The 19,489-nt window shown below is 31.8% G+C and overlaps 3 protein-coding genes across 7 annotated transcripts; all 3 read right to left on the bottom strand.

The window, feature by feature from the left end:
- Positions 1 to 1,919: 1,919 nt before the first annotated feature.
- LOC128885372 (zinc finger protein on ecdysone puffs-like) lies at positions 1,920 to 9,353 on the bottom strand. 5 transcript variants are annotated; one of them, XM_054139383.1, is made up of 12 exons: positions 9,194 to 9,350; positions 8,542 to 8,616; positions 7,989 to 8,185; positions 7,807 to 7,871; positions 7,560 to 7,637; positions 5,400 to 5,866; positions 4,582 to 4,741; positions 4,343 to 4,513; positions 3,387 to 3,881; positions 3,177 to 3,312; positions 2,841 to 3,066; positions 1,920 to 2,753 (listed from the first exon to the last, which is right to left on the bottom strand). In XM_054139383.1, exons 2-12 carry the CDS (start codon positions 8,565 to 8,567, stop codon positions 2,198 to 2,200), a joined length of 2,577 nt encoding a protein of 858 aa, XP_053995358.1. In that variant the 5' UTR covers positions 8,568 to 8,616; positions 9,194 to 9,350; the 3' UTR covers positions 1,920 to 2,197. The 5 variants fall into 5 exon arrangements, with proteins under 5 accessions (XP_053995358.1, XP_053995359.1, XP_053995360.1 ...); XM_054139384.1 differs by having other exon boundaries at positions 2,841 to 3,063; XM_054139385.1 differs by having other exon boundaries at positions 4,582 to 4,738.
- A 791-nt stretch (positions 9,354 to 10,144) lies between these two features.
- Positions 10,145 to 14,806, bottom strand: LOC128885374 (protein zer-1 homolog). Its single transcript, XM_054139389.1, has 9 exons — positions 14,006 to 14,806; positions 13,392 to 13,659; positions 12,975 to 13,287; positions 12,681 to 12,886; positions 12,425 to 12,596; positions 11,609 to 11,932; positions 11,377 to 11,526; positions 11,053 to 11,305; positions 10,145 to 10,967 (listed from the first exon to the last, which is right to left on the bottom strand). The coding sequence occupies exons 1-9, from the start codon at positions 14,478 to 14,480 to the stop codon at positions 10,771 to 10,773; spliced, it is 2,358 nt and encodes a 785-aa protein (XP_053995364.1). The 5' UTR covers positions 14,481 to 14,806; the 3' UTR covers positions 10,145 to 10,770.
- Positions 14,807 to 15,420: 614 nt separating this feature from the next.
- On the bottom strand, positions 15,421 to 19,141 carry LOC128885373 (ribonucleoside-diphosphate reductase large subunit). The gene is made up of 12 exons (XM_054139388.1): positions 19,127 to 19,141; positions 18,762 to 18,931; positions 18,573 to 18,661; positions 18,304 to 18,481; positions 17,849 to 18,212; positions 17,474 to 17,778; positions 17,236 to 17,398; positions 16,784 to 17,172; positions 16,533 to 16,720; positions 16,114 to 16,422; positions 15,844 to 16,032; positions 15,421 to 15,774 (listed from the first exon to the last, which is right to left on the bottom strand). The coding sequence occupies exons 2-12, from the start codon at positions 18,796 to 18,798 to the stop codon at positions 15,517 to 15,519; spliced, it is 2,469 nt and encodes an 822-aa protein (XP_053995363.1). The 5' UTR covers positions 18,799 to 18,931; positions 19,127 to 19,141; the 3' UTR covers positions 15,421 to 15,516.
- Between the last annotated feature and the right edge of the window lie 348 nt (positions 19,142 to 19,489).

The raw sequence follows: 19,489 nt of genomic DNA, 5'->3' as shown, positions 1-19,489 counted from the left end.
GAAAGACGGTATAGCATATGACGTACAATCATTAAATTTTTGTATTTGGTCCTATAATTAAAAAATTGGTTGCTTTTAAACAGACAGATAATTGTGTCAACTAGACTTCATTGGACTCCATACTTTAATGTTCAATTACTTTATTTTTGTATCATAGATAAAGTTATAAAGCGACAAAGACAAAATTGTAAAATCTCTACATATGTATTAGTTACTCTCTGTATATTTTCTTACATATCAATATTTGCGACAATGGTTTCATTGTCATTTTTCAACTCATTCATTGCTTTTTCTAATTCTTCTTTTCGTCGCGTTTCCCGACGTAACTTGTTTTCCAAAGATTCCATTTTAATTTTGATTGTAACGGCTTCTGTTTGACTTGAAAATGTTTCCCGCACTAAAATGTCGCGTTCCTTAACTACGCTGTCGTAGTTGATCGACAAATTCGATTGATCAATTTTATCGCGCATTTTCTCCTCTTCCAATCGATCAATTGTTTCCATCGCTAATTTCAAACGACCCCGGAGATCGTGCGATATTCTGCGTTCATTCTGCAAGAGTGACTCTTTCGAGAGAAGCTCCTCGTGTATTGAAAGACGTTCCTTTTCTAATTTATCCAATTCATCCTGAAAGATAGTTATTTAGTCAAAGTTAATTTATGTATTAATTATATTATCTTTCCTTTTCCCAATCTTCCTACAGATTATTTTCTATTTTATAAATTATCACTGAAGAAAATTCAAAACCAAGACGAATGAAGTATCGTACTAACCGTATACCGCTGAATTTCTCCAAGCATTTCATGAAATCTCTTCTCGAACTGAAAAATGTTCGGCGCATTCGATCGAATGTTCTCCATTTTTATAATATTGTAAGCTAGTCTTCTTTTTTAAACTTAATTTAAAATTTTTTTAATGTATCACAGTTTCTCTTGTGAGAACTTGGTATTTTCGATCAAATGAATGTCCACCTAGCGGTGAACATACAAATTAATTTCGGAGTTTGGTCAGCGCCTCTGTCGGAAAAACGCTCAAGTTTGTCGTGGAATAGTTCCTACTTTTGTATTGTCTTAATTAAAAATAAATAAATTAATAGTTCCTACCTATGTTTGTTTTAATTAAAAAATAAAGAATTTAGGGTTAAAAATTGGTTTCCATTCAAATTTTAACATTACGAAGCTTGTTCACCTATTTGTTATTGAATATAATAAAAAAAAAAATCTGGACGAAACAAATGGCTTCATCTAGCATTGACAATTGGAACTATTCGACGACCAACTTGGGCGTTTCCCCGATAGAGGCGCTGAACATACTCCGAAAATAGTTCGTATGTTCATCGCTAGACGGCGATACAAGTTTCCGCGAGAAATTTGAATTTCCTTTTATTTAATTAAAGTTCATTACAAGCAATTGTAGATATTATTGAGTAGTTCAAGAGTCATTCATAAGTGTGTTGTCAAATTCATGTGAGCGGGCTCAAAGAATATTATAAAGCAGTAGAAGTTACATAATAGTGTTTATTATTATCATTATTATTTATACGTGACAGGTTTATCGAATTTGTTATATGTCCATTTACATTAATAATTAGAAATCGATATTTGTTATTTTCTAAAGATTTCCATCAAGTAATTTTGTAATGCACAAATAATCGCTACTATTACACAACTATACTTAATAAAATGCTTATATGAGTAATGTCCATTACAGTTCTAGTTAATATTGTTGTCACTAAATGTGCGTATATAGTGACTTCTTGAATTACAAAGGAATTGAACATCGTTAACTTTATACCATCGAGTGTACATTTCAAACATGTCCATTATTTATTAAAAAAAAAAACAAGAAAACTACAATCTAATTATATTGAATGACTTTATATAAAATTCTTGCTTTACATAACTTCGTACGTAATTACAATGATGATCTAACTGCTTAAAGTTACTGTTTGAATCAAGATTTCTTACAAACACGATTTTTAATCGGTTTATATCTACAATAATTCATTAAAAACTAAAAATATTTCTGTACATAAATCTTTAACTTCGTCCAAAATATCTACGTTGCTTACTAAATGTGATTCTGTCGTATGAAACAATGAGCATAGAAGTTTTCCATGGATAAGTTTTGCATATTTTATAAAAAAACAATAAGAGTATATTAGGATATGATTGAAACGTACTAATAATTCTTGGACTTTACATATCTAGTTTCTCGAGTTTTACTTTCACCTCCTTTTTTAAAGGATCCTTTTCTTCAATTTCATTTTTTTCGTTGTCCCTTTCTTTATCCTTTCCAGAATGTTGTTGTTTCTTATCTGAATTACGGAAACGATCATAACGAGAATCTTCGTCGTCGCTTGATTTACCTCCTGCTTCTGTTTCCCTCAAAATATCACCCAAATCTTTGTCAACATCATCCCACAACTTATTGCTACCATCGGCTGGATAATCATCATCTTCTTCTTCATCAGCCTTTGGCCCATTTTTGTTATCCTTAGTATTCTTTTCAGGTTCAGAAACAATCCCTTTTTGTTCGACTAGCTTACCAGATTCAGCAGCATTAGTACTATCGGTTGTAATTACTGATAATGTGGTATTCGCGGACTGTGGTTCAGAATTAGTTGGAGATTTAGCATTTTCTGTAGTATTTGCAGCATTTGCCGTGGAAGTAGTATTAGCAGATGACGATGATTGTAGATGTATTCTTTCCGCTTGTCTTCGTAATGCCTTATCATCATTATCACGCACATACCTGCGTAAAATATTACACATTACTATAACATTATCGATACCAGTCTAAAAGGAAAAAAAAAAATTCCTAGAATTTTGTAATTTTTACCGTTTAAGGTGACTTCTAGTTGAACAATGAAGCGCGATCGCCCTTTCGCTGTTTTCACTACGTGGTAGGTACATCTTGCACAATTCACAGAATTGTACTTCGACACGTTTTATGTATTCTGCTCCAACTTTGATCATTTGCTTACTTTTAGGCTTCTTTTCCGTGTCGTTCGTACCTTCACTTTCTGGTTTCTCTTTTTTCTTCTCAGGAGACTCTTCATCTTCTGCTGTAAATTATGTTTATATAGCGATTCCCAATGAAGCTTATGTTTGGAATTTCAAATCAAATTTACATTTACTCGACAAATAATATATTATACAGCTCTTAACAACGTACCGTCCACATCACCTACGGAATCTAGAGTCATGAAATTATCAAGATTAACTTCTTTGTCGTCTTCCTCAGGTCCACTTGAATCTGCTTCTGCATCGCCATTGCCAGCGTTCATTCTTTCTTTCAATGCACTTTTTCTCTAAAAATAAAAGTATATACACTGTGTATTTCGACACGTTGAAAATAGTTTAATAGCGCGATAGAAATTAATACCTTAATGTGATCCAAAGAGCACATATGAGTTTCAAATAGCATTGGTGATCGAAATTGAATGCGACAAACGCGACAAAATGGTGTGAGGAATCGCTTCATCTGACGATGGGAATCTGACAGCTGATGTACTGCTTTAAGAGAACGATAATTGAGTTTACAAATAGGACAGAACATGGTACGGGATGGTAAAGTACCACGAGCTGCATCACGGGCCTCGACACGTCGTTGTTCTTGTCGTTGTAAGACACGCATGCGGGTCAAAGTTGCTTTATGGCGTAATGCGATTCGTCTCATTGCTGCACTGTGACGACCCGAATATAAATGCAACGAATATTCTTTGAAAGTAACGCTACGATGAGCGCAATGTGGGCAAGTTAATTTAATGAATTTTCTGCCATCTCTTCTACTGGGTAATTCTTCAGAACCAGTAGCTCTACCATGATCTGTTTTATCATTATCGTCTCTTTCCTCGTCATCGCCGTCATCTTCATCGTCCTAAAGATGTAATACAATAACTTCATTATCATAAATAATATTGTGATCAAACAAGCAGCGTTTTACTCATTTACGAAACGAGAAATTACAAGATTATTTCACATTCAAGTATTTGCAGATTTATTATTAATTATTTGTTTAATAAACACTGAAATAGCCCGCGCCGGAATTCGAAACTGTAAATTTCAATTGCTTATATAATTCGTTAACAAAGCCTCAGATTGCAAAATGCTAAAAGACTTTTCGATTTGTAATGGTAAAAAATGGTAAATTTGATCCTCAAAAAGGCGTACAATGGCATACCGTTCAAAAAAAAATATACATAAGAGCTACTATAGTAAGGTGTTATTCAAAAGGATAATATACGTGACAGTCACTAGAGAACGTTCAGTAAATAGCTAAAAAAGTTGACAAACGCAAAAAGGATAATTGTGATGATTACAATGTCGCAATTAACTTACCTCAAGCTTTCGATCATCATCGTCATCCTTTATTTTCACTTCATCATCATTTTCTTCTTCATCTTCGGAATTTGGCCTATCTCGATCTTGTTTTTCTTTCTTACGTTTCTCAATTTTTTCTTTCTTTTCATCTTCATCTTCTTTTTCTTCTTCATCGTCGCGTTCATGCGGCTGAATTGATGTCGGTAAATGTTATAGTAAATATTATATGGATACATTAGCAATCTTTATGGAGTTACCTTTTCATCGTCATCCCAATTACTTTTGTTATCATCATCCTCTTCATCGTCATCGGAAAATTCAGCGTTAATAGCTTTGGTCATCTCTCTATCCTTGTCCTTCATGCTGGTTCCTGATCCTGACTCCTTTTTACTTCCGGATAGCCTAGTAGTACCGCTACTAATGACACAGCAATTTTGTTTTGACTTACATTATTTCCCTTCGTCTTGTTCTGGTTCCTTTGTCTTTCATTATATCATCAACCAAAATATTTTTTTCTTAGTTGACATACAGCAAATATCGCGATAATATTTTTGTTTCTTTTATCCCCCTTAATGAATGCATTTCGTATTGCAATAAAGGTCTTTAACTATTCAGCCTTTTTGCATTGCATTGTGCTCTTATCTATGTCTTCGCATTTTCGCGTCTTAAAATACATCTAAGAAACAACGTTCTTTTATATTGGTTTTAGTCACCGCTATGTGTAAGAATGATAATTAATGATCTCGTAAAGTACAAGTATTATAGTAGTTCTCATATCAAAAGTAATTACATTTGTGTTTTGACGATTCGCACACAGTGTATTTATGCGTATCAGAATCAATTCCCTCTTTATTTAGAACCCTGCGAAAAGTTTGTCTCTCGACAGTAGAATATTGGTTTCGTGCGATCATTTGTGTCATTTTACTTTTTTTTTGTTTTCTTTTACCATTTATGTCTATCATCGTCTTGACTCTCATGTCATATAGTCGGATATAGTCAGTTCGTTTACTGACAAATAAGCAAGCAGGCTACTAGGACGGTATTGCGGTAGGTAAGTGATTTATTAATTAATTACCTCCTGCGCATTTTGGTAGTAGTCATGCGCACACGCTGGATGTAGTCTCGCGATCGCGATCCTAGCAGCTTGCGTCGATAGTCAAGCGATGGCAGAGTACGCTTGCGAGCCATGACGACGTCCGATCGAGAGCTCATGCGATGGAATCCACCCCCTCTACCGCTGCCGCGTGTTGAAATGCGACCTCTGTAGTTTGAGCTTTGATGCGATATTCGCCCTCGGCTCGAGTTATATCTCTGAGTTGGAGGTGCCATTTCGCTAATCCGAGGGGGTGGTGGAGGTGCATAGCTCCGTGATGCTGAATGACGGTCCTCTGAGCGGTGATACGATGAAGCACGTTCGCTCTGTCTCTTGTCCTCGTACACGGCCGAGGATGACGATCCCTTATTATCGTCATAAGGTGCTGACGCAGACGAACCACCATACGAAGAAGAATACCTCTGAGAGCCGCTACCGCTACCTCCACCCTGCCAAATCAAATTCAATTGTGCTCCTTCCCATTTGTATCTTTCTCTTTTCCTGCCCTTCTTTCTTTTACTCTAGACACATTTCTCCCCACTGTTCCCTCCTATCACATATTTTCCATACATTTTTTTTTTTCTCTAATTCCATTCTGTCGATTCTTTTGCACTCCCTCATTTACCTCTCATTACAGTGCCAATCGTCTAGTACAAAATCATCCAACCATGTACCGTTACGGTCACTACACCCATTCCCGTTGGATCACCAAAATATAGATTTACCTTCCCTAAACTTGAAAAGCGCCTAAGTTACGTTTTATCTCTCACGTTTCAAATATAAATAACTTTATATACCGCTTTTTTTTTTATTCTATGTTAAAAACGATCTTTACTTTTCGAAAAATATAATAGTATTCCTTGCCATTTCATTCGTTGATATGATCTTAGCTATGATCAGCATTCACTTCCTTGAAGATATCAAATGAACTGAATTCTGTATGATTCTGGATTAACTGTTCATGGATAGACCTTTCCAATTTGGATGATATAAAGATAGATGTATTTTTGCATACTCTTATTTGTAAAGCATCCTTTCGTATAATGCTTTATACGCCTCACGCATGCTTATATGGACCCCGAAATCAAATAAAACTAATGAAACTGTAGTTCTAATGATATACATCCTTGCTGTTTTCTTTAAGGGTAAAGTACGATGGAAAAATATTTTGTGTACTTCCACTGCTTGTACAAAGCTTTCCAGCATATATTCTAGTTTCAAAATCTACCTGTAGGTATAAGGTAGAGTCACGCATATAGGAAAAGCTGATGTTTCTCGGGCATTGTTAATTGAACGTAACATAGAATGCATATTCTTTACATTGGAAAGGTCTATGATTACTCTGACATTACTGACAATTTATTTCATTATTCCAATGATTAGTTTTAACTGACGTAATTTTGAAAACTGCAAGAAGCAGCTGTGTTAGAAATTTGTGCGGTGCGGCAATTCAGGGATGCTGTTAACATTTCAATAACTTATTCGCATTGTGCAGGAAACTGGCTCAGTTGCACATATTGTTTTACGTAATAAACAATACAGATGTAATGTCAGCATTTTAAAATTCATATTTGTATATATCTATTCGTTTGTTCATTCTGATAGATTTCAGGTCGCTCTCAATACTTATTAATGCAACTGTGTGCAGGTAACAATATAAGTACCATCTAGGTGTATTTCATCTTTTAATTATGTGATGTTTTCGCAGTGTTCCATCAGTAGTGTCCCAACGCAAAAAGAATGGGTGTTCAAGTAGCCGTTGGCTCGTCGCTTGAAAGGAAAGTATGACGACTTATGAATGCCTTGCCTACTACTCTTTTAAATTTTTTTTATAATTACTTAGACGAGAGTCCTGAAAATACTTCTTACATGAAACATAAAAAGTATTTTCTGAATATTCCGAATACTCGTAATATTCCGAATATTACGTTTAAATACGTACAATGAAAATCTTTCAGGACCATCGTTTGTTCATGCTACATAATTGAAATTTAAAAATCTTTCTGTGAAGCAGGGCTTTCAAGGTGGAAAAATAATTCTTGACCACAGCACGGTAGGAGATTCAAACAAAATAGACTAATGCTCATTCAAGATGTATCTTGTAATAAAAAAATATCGTTAAATTTATATTATAAAACATACCTGATACGAATCACTTCTCATCCTCTTACGAGTGGAGTCACTCGACGATCGATGATCATCTCTCCCAGAGTAAGAATCCTAAAAAATTCAACACATATTTATGGTGTTTATTATGATTAGTATAACTTTGTTTCAGATGAAGTCACTTTCAAGATCTAAAAGTAACACCATCCAAAACAAAAGTTATACTGAAAGTGATATGAAACTAATAACTATATATAATTATTAATTTATATTATATACATACCCTTGGCCTTTTATAACTGTTTGAATGTTCACCCCTTCCTCTGCTAGAATACCTTTCAGATCCACCTATTATATACACAAATTTTCTTGAATACTATTAAATATATTTACAATGGAGTGAGAACTATTGAAATTTTTTCATTTTATATATATGTATATTATTGCTAATGAATTTCAACTAACCAGAATTATATTTTGAGCGAGAGTCATAACTGGTATTTGAATATTTAAATCTGCCACCTCTAGAAGATGAGTAACCTCCTCTACTGGACATGTTTCCTGTTGATCCACTGTTCCATTCATTTCCACCACCACCTCTACCTCTATAAGAACTGCCACCACGGGAATTAAAACCCCTGCCACGAGGACTCATGCTAGAGCTGCAAACGTAAATGAACTGGTTTTAAAATATACAGTTTCTTAAATTGACATTGTATATAGAAATATTGGTCATTTTGTTTCATTAAATAACTACATGTAAAACCTAATTATTAATGAATCAAATGCATATAAGTACTAAGCAAAATAATAATTAAAAGAATTATTTCAATTTTATAAGTAAGGAAAATAATGACTGGTCTTACAGACAGTGATTTTTATCATTAAATATAACATTGTTTCATTGCATTTCAACCTTTACTTTAAATCCTCTTTGGACAAATCATTTAAGTTAAAAAATGATGTAGAGACCTAACAGCTTAAAATTTATAAATATATGCTTTCCATTGTTACCAACCTGCATTTAATGTAGCTGTAACTCATAATTATGACTTACAGATGAGCTATGGATGTCAGATATGATGTCAAAGGTCTATAGACAAAATAAGAATACTTATGTATTGTATCAAATCATTAAAATATATTTCTTAAATATCATTATATGCATTATAATCATCACTTAATTTTATCTACATAACTTAAATTTTAAAGTTTATAATCGACAACAGTTTTTTGTTTAAACAGTAATTTTAATGATTATTTATAATGTAAAAGACCCCAGCAACATTATAAATTCATTTCCTTTAATAGTAAATGCATATAAGAAATTCAAAGTAAAGTTATTGTTACATTGTAAAATGTATAAGTTGGCTGAAGTTAAAAGATAAGACGCATATTAAACTTCGTACATTGATGTTCATATTATACGACTCGGAGGAAAGTTTCCGGCACACAACCGTGTTCACTGAATACTTCAGTATAAAATGAAATATGCTGTAGACATCTCCACGTTATAATATGCGATTTTTATAATAAAATTGGTTAAGTTTCTAGTAGGGTAATCGATAACTTTATCCTCTATTTCTTAAAATTAATGGCTACACTTTAGAAAAATTTCGAAATAACCATTTACCCAGAAATACGCGTTTGCATTAACTAGAGTAGCTTACCTTGCCAGTACGGATGAGTTTTCCCTTTATGAGCAGCTATTGCGTAAAATTTGTACGAATAAAGTCACGTATTTCACATGAAACTCGTTACACATGCCGTGGACGCGCGACGAGGCAGGTAAAATGTCGTCCTTCCCCTAAGCTGTGGCGTCACTCCTCTTCCGAATTCTAACGATCGCGGGGAATGAAGGAACAGAACCGGAAATTGATACCATCATGACTCATATTTATGTTTTAACAAATGTTACACTATTTATTTGTTTTACAAATATCAAATTAAGCATTTTCGAACAATTTATTTGATGCAGTATATTTTTATTATTTTATAGCAATTCTTTGTTCATTTCGTAAATCTTATCGAACTAGTTTCTACAATTTTTTGGAACTTTTCCGAAATGAATCTTCCCATATTTTTGCGCCATAAATTAATTGAAAACAATTTTTTTTATATTCATGTTCAGTAATAAAAAATGAAGTTGCCTTTATTGATATTAAAAAATTATCTACAGAAAGTCTCTAATTAAATTAAACACTTGGAAACAATTTTGTAAACTATTCTCGACTACTACTCTTTATTTTAATTTTCATGAAAAAATAACTAATTACTTAACTACTTTAACAATTGTACTGATAAATGGGATTGTAAGGGATGAAAAAGTAGAAACTGCAACCCAGTTTTATATAATTTTCTGATATACATTAAATAGATCAGGTTTTTTTTGCAAATTCATTACATGCATACATTAATATTGTATAATAATTATAATAACAATCAATTAGATAATAATTTGTGTAATGTCCTTGTCGAAGTCATTCAAATCTATATGAAATCTATAAATTTATTATATGTCTGTAATGTAATGTTTGTTTTATCAATTCATTTTATTTGACAATAGCGTTGATGTTTAAAAGAATTTCGATCATCATAGTATAAATGTACAAACACGTAAATCTAATTTATTTCATTTTGTTATTTATTCTTAATTATATTTACATAATAACCTAACATAGTCTTTATTTAAGATTTTTCTATGAAAGAAAATTTAATGGCAACTGAAAATGTTTACTTATAATACAAATATCTACAAAGAATTCACACAAAAACATATGAAACTTAACATAACCTTTCAACATCAAACTTCATTACTTCAGCTCATTATCGGTATTTAAAACAGAAAAATATAAGCTTAGTCTAGTTGCAACTTTTCCTTGTATATAATACATTATGACTATTTACATAAACCAAAAACACGTTTGGATTTGAATATTATTTATAAAGATCGATAATAAATATAAAAAATATTTTATATCAACTAATTAATGATGAATATGATAATAATTTTTTTTTCATAATATGTAATAAATAAAATATGCAAGTAAATATTCATGTAACAAAAGTGTGAGTAGGATTGTTTGAGCAGTTTGATTCTGAGATTCAACTTGAAATTTACATTCGAGCAAATGAACATATAAATTTTAGTATGTCTTAATAACCTTACTCACACTTGATGGTTAGAAGTATAAATATTAAATATTTTACTTCAAATGGTATTTAAATTAAAACAGCAAGTTATTTCTTAATCACCTAAACCATATTCTACATTTACAGACGATTGATACTCGTATGTATCGTTAGAGTTGTTACTATGACAACAATTCTGAATCACAAAATGCGCAAGTTCTTTTATCCGTTCGTATGGCCTTGGATCAGACATTAATGTATTTAATTTTTCAATACCTCCTTCACGTACAACCAATATGCAGTATTTATGAGCTGTTTAAAGAATAATTACGGTTTTAATACAAATTACTTGTTTTTTTACGTTTCTATTCAAAATTCTTAGCGAATATATTCTTACGGTAAACAGTTGTGAGGTTAGCAAGAGCCCAAACTGCCCAATGTTGACACTGTGGTGTATGGTATACATCTAACAAACGTAATAATGGTAAAAACGACCGATAATTGATATTACGTTCTGAAAATATGTCCCATTGTTCGATAGCTTTAACCATAAGTTCAAGCATTTCAGTTCTAGTTGGTATCTTAATTGTCCATGCTTCAACACCATCAGATGCTATATGAGCTAATATACCGGCAGCATTATAAGGTATCTATTCATAGAATGAAGAGTTTAGATGCTGCATATGAACAATTATTGATCGAATTAAAGACATTACAATACCTCAATGTCTTCACTTTCAGAATGCAATAAGTTTTCAAAAAGTATCATGTCTTGCTCTTGTACTAGATGTACTCTCAGATGTTGGATCTCTGACACATTGCCCAGTAATCCCATCATATTTTTCAGTAATTCTTGTTTGTGACGATATTGCTGTGAAAATAAATTTTGTGTATAACAATTTAATACCTTTTCTATTTATTAAATTGTTTAATTAAATTATAATACTACATACCTTCGCGCACTTACGAAAAAGCACCATGCCATTTTCACTAAAAAATCGTTCACAATTTACAGGAGTCTCATCAGTCATGTTCCACATAGTTGACCATGCTACTTCCAAAACATCATCGTATATGTTATGAATAACTCTATATTGTATTAACTTAAGCATTGTTTTAATACAACCAAGGTTGCCTAATAAACGTTTTTCTCTGCCTGTCACGTGACATGCCAAAATATTTAGAATAAATGTTCCAATACGTTGAACATAACATCCTTGCTGTGCGTGCTTAACCGAATGTAAAAGTAGTTTCACCAATGTTTCATAATTCGACATCTCATAAAACATAAATAACATAATACAGTTAGATACATTTTTAGAATTCATACAGGTTTAAATTAAATTATTTAAAAACAATGTCAATTCAAGTATTATCGTTCTTTAATTAGTAATGAATATTTCAATCAAATGATATTTATAGTTGCTTTTAACATTCAAAATTATTAATGTAAAATACAATGCTAGAAACTGTTGAACATGATAATGCTTGGATTAATGTAGCTTATAAATCATTTTTCCATACCAAGCAATATTCGTATGATTAATTTTAATTAAATGTTTTTTATAAATGATATGTAAAATTTTAATTTATTTCATGAAATAGAATCTATATTCATTAAATAACATCTTAATGTACTAAAAAACAATTGCTTGTTAAGAATGATGCAATCAAAAAGAATTGTTTATCTTGAACAAAAAAGAATTTTGTCTGATTGCATTTTATTATATAGACTAAATGTTATTAATTCAAACGAATATGGTACATACAACATCCTGTGGTATACGGAATTGACATAATGTTAGGCAACCATTACGCATTATACTTTCATCGTTCTTATACATGCTCATTCCAGTAAGAAGAACGGAAACAATTCTTTCTTTCAACCGTGGTTCAAGCTCATCTTTTTCTTTCATTTTTATAACATAAAATAAAGTTGCACTGCAATAAAATTATACTTTGCATTAGATTGTTTGGAGTATGTATTTCTCAGCATGTAAGTTAATGTTATCAACGATTAAGTACCTTCCATATATCTGTATTTGTTTTTCTAGTGGATGATTTTCCATTGCTTTCAATATCACACAAAGTGCTTGATCCACTCTATGACAATTTTCATATCTGTACACACGATGAAGGTCATTTAGTACTTTCAGCAAAAAACCAGGTTTATTATTCATATAAACATGAGCTGCAACCAATATTTGGTCTTCATTTGCATCTCCTGCTATCTGATATTCAAAAACAGAACATACTTAGAAAAATGAAATACTGAAAATATCATAAAATTAAATATTGTGTAATGTTTCAGTTGTTTACCAGTTTTGCTGGAATATTACGTCGCCTACAAGCCTCATTTGTTCCATAGAGGCCTAAAAATTGCAAAGGTCTGTCTACTCTGGAAACAAGACCTGGTATATCACAGATCTTGCTGTTACTATCATTAAACTCAAAATAAGAGGATTGATCAGTTGTTTGTATTCCACAATCGACTATTTGTACTTCTGCTAAATTTGTGCCACTAATATCCAAAGAAGTTAATTGTGGCAAGCCATTCACAATATCAGATAATATTGTATTAGGATTTTCAAATCTTCCATTCGTGGAATCAAGTTGGGAAATATCTAAATGCCTAATCACAAATATTAAAACATTAATTTAAACATACTGCTTAAAATATTAGGTATTGCTTTATTCTGTTATAAAATAAAAGTAAAATAAAAGACAGTTAAGTACCTTAAATTTTTTAAATGGCAAATGTTGCTAATGAAAGCTTGTGCCTGATTATTAATCTTGTCATTGTGTAAAACTAAAGATATTAAATTGGGGACCAAGTCGAAAGAAGTGAAATAGCCTACATGTAAATTATTAGATAAATCCAGATGTGTTAAATTTGTTAATCCAGCCAAAAGTATGTTGTACTCCTGTGGATGAATTCCAACATATTCTAAAGCCAGATTTCGTAGGCTTGGTGTCTCAAACACATACCCTCGTCTCTGATATTCTGGTAATTGAAATTAATGATATTTAAATACATCTTATTTGTTCTTTTTAAAATAAACAACACATTTGGTGTTTTAAATTTATCAATATTTCATCATGGTTCAGATTGTATTAAATTTATATTAATTTTAATTATTTAGAATACTAATGCATAGTATATAACTCTTTATACTTTTTTGAACTTACAAGGAGGATTGAGTATATGTAAGTTTTGTAGAGTATATACATACACTTGTATTTGTAGAAATAGATATACAATATACAAATATTACAGCTTTGCAACATTGATGGAAACTTAATTGTAATGAATAAATAATAAATAATAAAAGACTTATTCGTATTCTTACCACTAAATGCTGCCGTAATGATGGAAGAATGTTCTCCTCGACACACTAAACTTTGTAGATTAGCTGCGTTAGCATTTATATATTCGATAGCTGCTTCTGTGACATTAGGGCAATCGATAAGTTCTAATTCCACAAGCTTATGCAAAGCTAAAATCTGTACTGACTGATTAGTCAGGTTGGATCTTACTATTTTAACACGTTTAAGTTTGGTTGTTGATGTGTTACTGAATATATGAAAAAATTCATCGTGAAATTCTATTGTATCGCTCCGTAGAACGTATTCGATAAGTTTATCACATATTTCACTCGGCAAAACCAATCCATCTAAGAGATTTCGTAAAGAATTCTCTTTATCCCATTGCTCCTTATCCGAAATAATGTCTAAATTTTTGCATATCACTCGAAAACAAAGTTCTGCCAAAGATTCTGACCCTACGTATTTATCCAAACGAAATAGGTCATCTATATCCGCCATTCCGTACGGTAATTTAGACAAATTGCGTAAAAAGTCTCATATGAAAATACGGGTAACAATTACGAAATTTCAACTGTCAAATATGTTAAACGCATCAGCTGGGACATCACTGCCCAAATTTGCTGCGGGACCGTATCATTTTATTTACATCTTCCTGTTTTCCCACGATCGAATAACAAAGACAATATATATTTAATCAGCGCAATGCCGAATCTCTCACAAATCTGTCCAAAATAAATGTATTCACACTAGACGGTCAACGAAATTTATCCGACACTATTCGAGCACGTCTACCAACGACTACTGTATATGTCTGCATACATACAGTCTACTCACACCAACTCACACTTGGAATTTGACATTTTACTTGACTACCGTAGTGACGCTATCTCTCAACACTCGACTATATTATACAGAATATACAGTTTATCAGTACATATTTGACTATAGTTGACTACAGTTAGTGACTTTCCCGCATCGTGTAAAATTCTAAATCGTAAATTTTAAATTTGTATCATCTTAAAGAGAGTTTAGTTTGGCTACCGAAAATCTAAGACACTTTTGGAATTTGATCGCCATTCAATTTATATCGTCAAGGATATGTAGATCCTGATTCAGAAGTCCTGAACATTATACTTGCGAGCATTTTCGGCGCGAACTTACATTAATCATGGCGTTTTTTAGAATTCATATCGTATAGCCAGCATTAAAACTATCGATACGTACGAACGAAATTATGCGATTAATCTACCTTTTTACTACTATTAAATAGTTTTATTAAGATCTAAAACTGTTAAGAAACTTTCGATGAATATGAAATAAGCACAAGTGAATGGTAAGTTTTGCAGGCTATTAGAACAATGTAAATGAAATTAAAAGTAAAATACTTTATTTCAGGATAGTTAAAAAATCACATGTTTTAAAAAAATACATGTTTACATATACTTATAAACATATAAAACGTTTTGCATTTATTATATTCGTAAATAAAAAAACTTAACTTAAGTACAACGTATACTCTTACAAATATCTATATTTATGATCCACAAGCCATGCATGCATCTCCATTTTCACGAGAACATGCCAGCACAACTTCGATGTCATCGATATTTTTATTATTTAACCATTCATTCTTTTTTCCATTAGTAAATTCCTCGTTACTTTCATTATCTGAATTAAAGGACTGATTAGTCGCAACACTGCTGGTATTTCGTAATTTTGATTTATCAACTGTAAATTGAAGAGCATTTGCTGCCGGTTTCGTTCTTAAGTAATACATGCCGGTCTTTAAACCCTGTAGAAATATATTGTAAAATTACACTTGAAATAGAAGGAATATATTAGCATAACGTTTTAAACTTACCATTTTCCATCCATAGAAATGCATCGATGTCAATTTTTCCATCGATGGTTTAGCCATGTGAACATTTAATGATTGTGATTGATCAATGAAAGCACCACGATCTGCCGCCATTTTTAAGATTGTTTTTTGTGGTATTTCCCAAACAGTTTTGTAAAGCACTTTCAAATCTTCTGGTATGCGTTCAATTGCCTATCAGACGATCATTTACATTAACTAATCTTTTATCGAATAATTATTTAGTAGTATACGAAATGTGTACATAGTATTAACCTGAATAGAACCATTATTTGCTATAATTTCATTTTTCATATCCTCGTCCCATAGATCTCTTTCAGTTAAATCTCGTAATAAATGAGGATTCACTACTTGAAATTCTCCAGATAATACTCGTCTTGTATAAATGTTACTAGTATATGGTTCTATAGATTCATTATTTCCTAAAATTTGGGCAGTAGAAGCTGTTGGCATGGGTGCAATTAACAACGAATTTCTAACTCCATATTTTGCAATTTTTTCTTTCAATATTTTCCAATCCCACAAATCAGTTGGGGTGACATTCCACATATCATACTGTAAAATCTAAAAATGCAATAACATAATTTATATGCTACGACATTACAAGAAAAGTTATGGTAGTAAAGTTAACGCCGAATTATACTTTAATTGTTCTTAAAATTTAGTTTACTTACTCCTTTACTAACTGGACTACCTTTGTAAGTTTCATATGTACCCTTTTCCATAGCAATTTCGCAACTAGCCTCTAATGCACTATAGTATAATGTTTCAAATATTTGAATGTTAAGTTTTTGTGCCTCTTCGCTTTCAAATGCGTATCGCATCAAAAGAAACGTATCCGCGAGTCCTTGTATTCCAATGCCTGTAAATACATGACAAATATTTACAAACATATTTAAATCATGTACAATAACTAGATACTTACCAATAGGTCTTTGTTTAAAGTTTGATACTTGCGCTTCTGGTATCGGATAGTAATTAACATCGATGACTTTATCCAAATTATGAGTAACGATTTTTGTGACTTTACGAAGTTTTTGAAAATCGAAAGTTCTACTAGTAGCATTCACAAACATATTGACAGCAATTGAAGCCAAATTGCATACAGCGACTTCATCTGGACTTGAATATTGTACAACTTCTGTACATAAATTACTACATTTAATCGTTCCTATGTTTTGATGATTTGATTTGCGATTACAATGATCTTTGTACAACATGTATGGAGTTCCTGTTTCAACTTGTGCAATTATAATAGCGGTCCATAGGTCTCTAGCTTGAATCTGTCGTTTGTATCTCTTCTCGTTTTCATACCTAATAAAACACATTTATATAAAAATAAAAAAATATTCAGTTATATAATATTCAATAATGTACCGCGTATAGAGAGCTTCAAATTCGTCGCCCCAAACATCCTGTAGACCGGGAGATTCGTGTGGGCACATTAAAGTCCAAACACCATTTTCCAGAACCCTTTTCATGAAAAGATCAGGAATCCATAAAGCATAAAACAATTCTCTTGCTCTATATTCTTCTTTACCTGTGAACCCCAATTAAACAAAATATTATACAAGTATGAAAATAAAATTAGGTGTATAATTAATCAGTGAATTACCAGTATTTTTTTTCAGATCCAAAAATTCAAAAATATCTGCATGCCATGGTTCTAAGTATATAGCAAATGCTCCTGGTCTTTTATTTCCACCTTGATCAACATATCGTGCTGTATTATTATACACTCTAATCATTGGGACCAAACCATTAGACACACCAAGTGTACCAGCTATTGGTGTACCTCTTGCTCTAATACAATGTACATTGAGTCCAATACCACCTGCTGATTTACTAATAAGTGCACATCTTTTTAATGTATCATAAATTCCCTCGATGCTATCTTCGCTCATTGTCAAGAGAAAACAACTGTAAAAAAAAAACGAGAATTTTTGATTACAGATTGGAGTGTATTTTATCATATGTATTAGATATATACCTAGACATTTGCTGTCGTGTGGTACATGCAGAAAAAAGTGTTGGCGACGCATGTGTAAAATATCTTTCTGATAAGAAATTATAAGTTTCTATAGCTTTATCGATATCTTCACCATGGATAGCAACTGCAACTCTCATTAACATATGTTGTGGTCTTTCGACAACCTTTCCATGTATTTTTAATAAATAACTTCTCTCGAGTGTTTTAAATCCAAAATAATTGTAACTAAAGTCTCTATCATAAATTATTGCAGAATTCAATCTATTTGCATTTTTTTTTATGATATTATAATATTTCTCACTAATAACAGGCCTATGTTTATCTGTATATTGTTCCTTTACATGATACAAATCATATATTACATCTACAAATTAAACATAAGAATTAAAACTAAAACAAATCATAGAATAAATCGAATACCAGAGTACATTAATTTAATGTATTCTTCACAATACCACTAAAACTTTTTCTTGTTTCCTTATGAAGATTGGAGACTGCAATTCTTGCAGCTAATATAGCATAATCTGGATGTTTGGTAGTCATAGTAGCTGCAGTTTCGGCTGCAAGATTATCTAACTCAACTGTAGTAACTCCTGAATATAAGCCACTGATGACACGAAAAGTAATTGCAGACTATAAACAAATAAAAACGAAATTAATTTATCTTAAAAGTTAATCTTAATTTGGTAAGTTTGGTAATGAGATACTTAATAATTAAACGTACAGGGTCTACATAGTCCATATCTAAATTGTAACATAATTTTTGAATTCTGGATGTTATTTTATCAAAATGAACGTCTTCCTTGTGTCCATCTGACAAAAGTAAACATTAGTTTGTAATATAATAGATTTGAATTTCATCAAGTATCAATGCAAATACAATAATAGATAGATTACATTTCGGAATACTTACTGCGTTTTATTACATACATCTTCCCCTTGGCACCCATTTTTAAGTAACAATGATCGTCTGTAATGTATCCTGATCTTACGAAAGCACAGTAATTTTCCGGTTTCTATCGTACCGGCGTTTACCAGGAAACACCATGAAATGTAATGAAATGGAAGCTGTTAGGCGGTTACCTGTGGCGTGGTCACGTAACATTTAAATGCCGCTACCGTTTGTATATAGTTCGAATGTGAATATTTGAAAAACCGTTACAAATTATTTCTTTCGCAGTATTTGACTGTGTAGAATATTCGAATGAACTCATCCGTTTTTGTATTTTGAATTGTTCGTCCTTAATAATAATAAGAAATAAATACGTATATACGTACACCAATACATGCTGAACATATAGTTCTGTAGCGACATGACTGCATGAATTGGCTGGTATATTGCGCATGTGAACTGACGTGAACTGAAACTGAAACTATGAAATTATTTGACTCGGTCGGTTATATTATTAGACACGAGCCTTCGTTTTTAAACTTTTAAACTATCACGCTTTCTCTTGTGGGTTCCCGGTATTTTCGGTCAAATGAATAGCCATCTAGCGATGAAAATACCGAACTATTGAACTGAACTGAAATACTCTTTTATTTACACCTTTATACATATTGACATGATTATACTAATTGTCTAAATACATTACAATTATTATCTCTTATAGGTTAATTTAATTCCTGTCTTGTTACTTA

This window comes from Hylaeus anthracinus, unplaced genomic scaffold, assembly GCF_026225885.1.
Source record: "Hylaeus anthracinus isolate JK02 unplaced genomic scaffold, UHH_iyHylAnth1.0_haploid 11981, whole genome shotgun sequence".
Taxonomy (NCBI): domain Eukaryota; kingdom Metazoa; phylum Arthropoda; class Insecta; order Hymenoptera; family Colletidae; genus Hylaeus; species Hylaeus anthracinus.
This window is presented reverse-complemented; position numbering and strand designations above follow the sequence as displayed.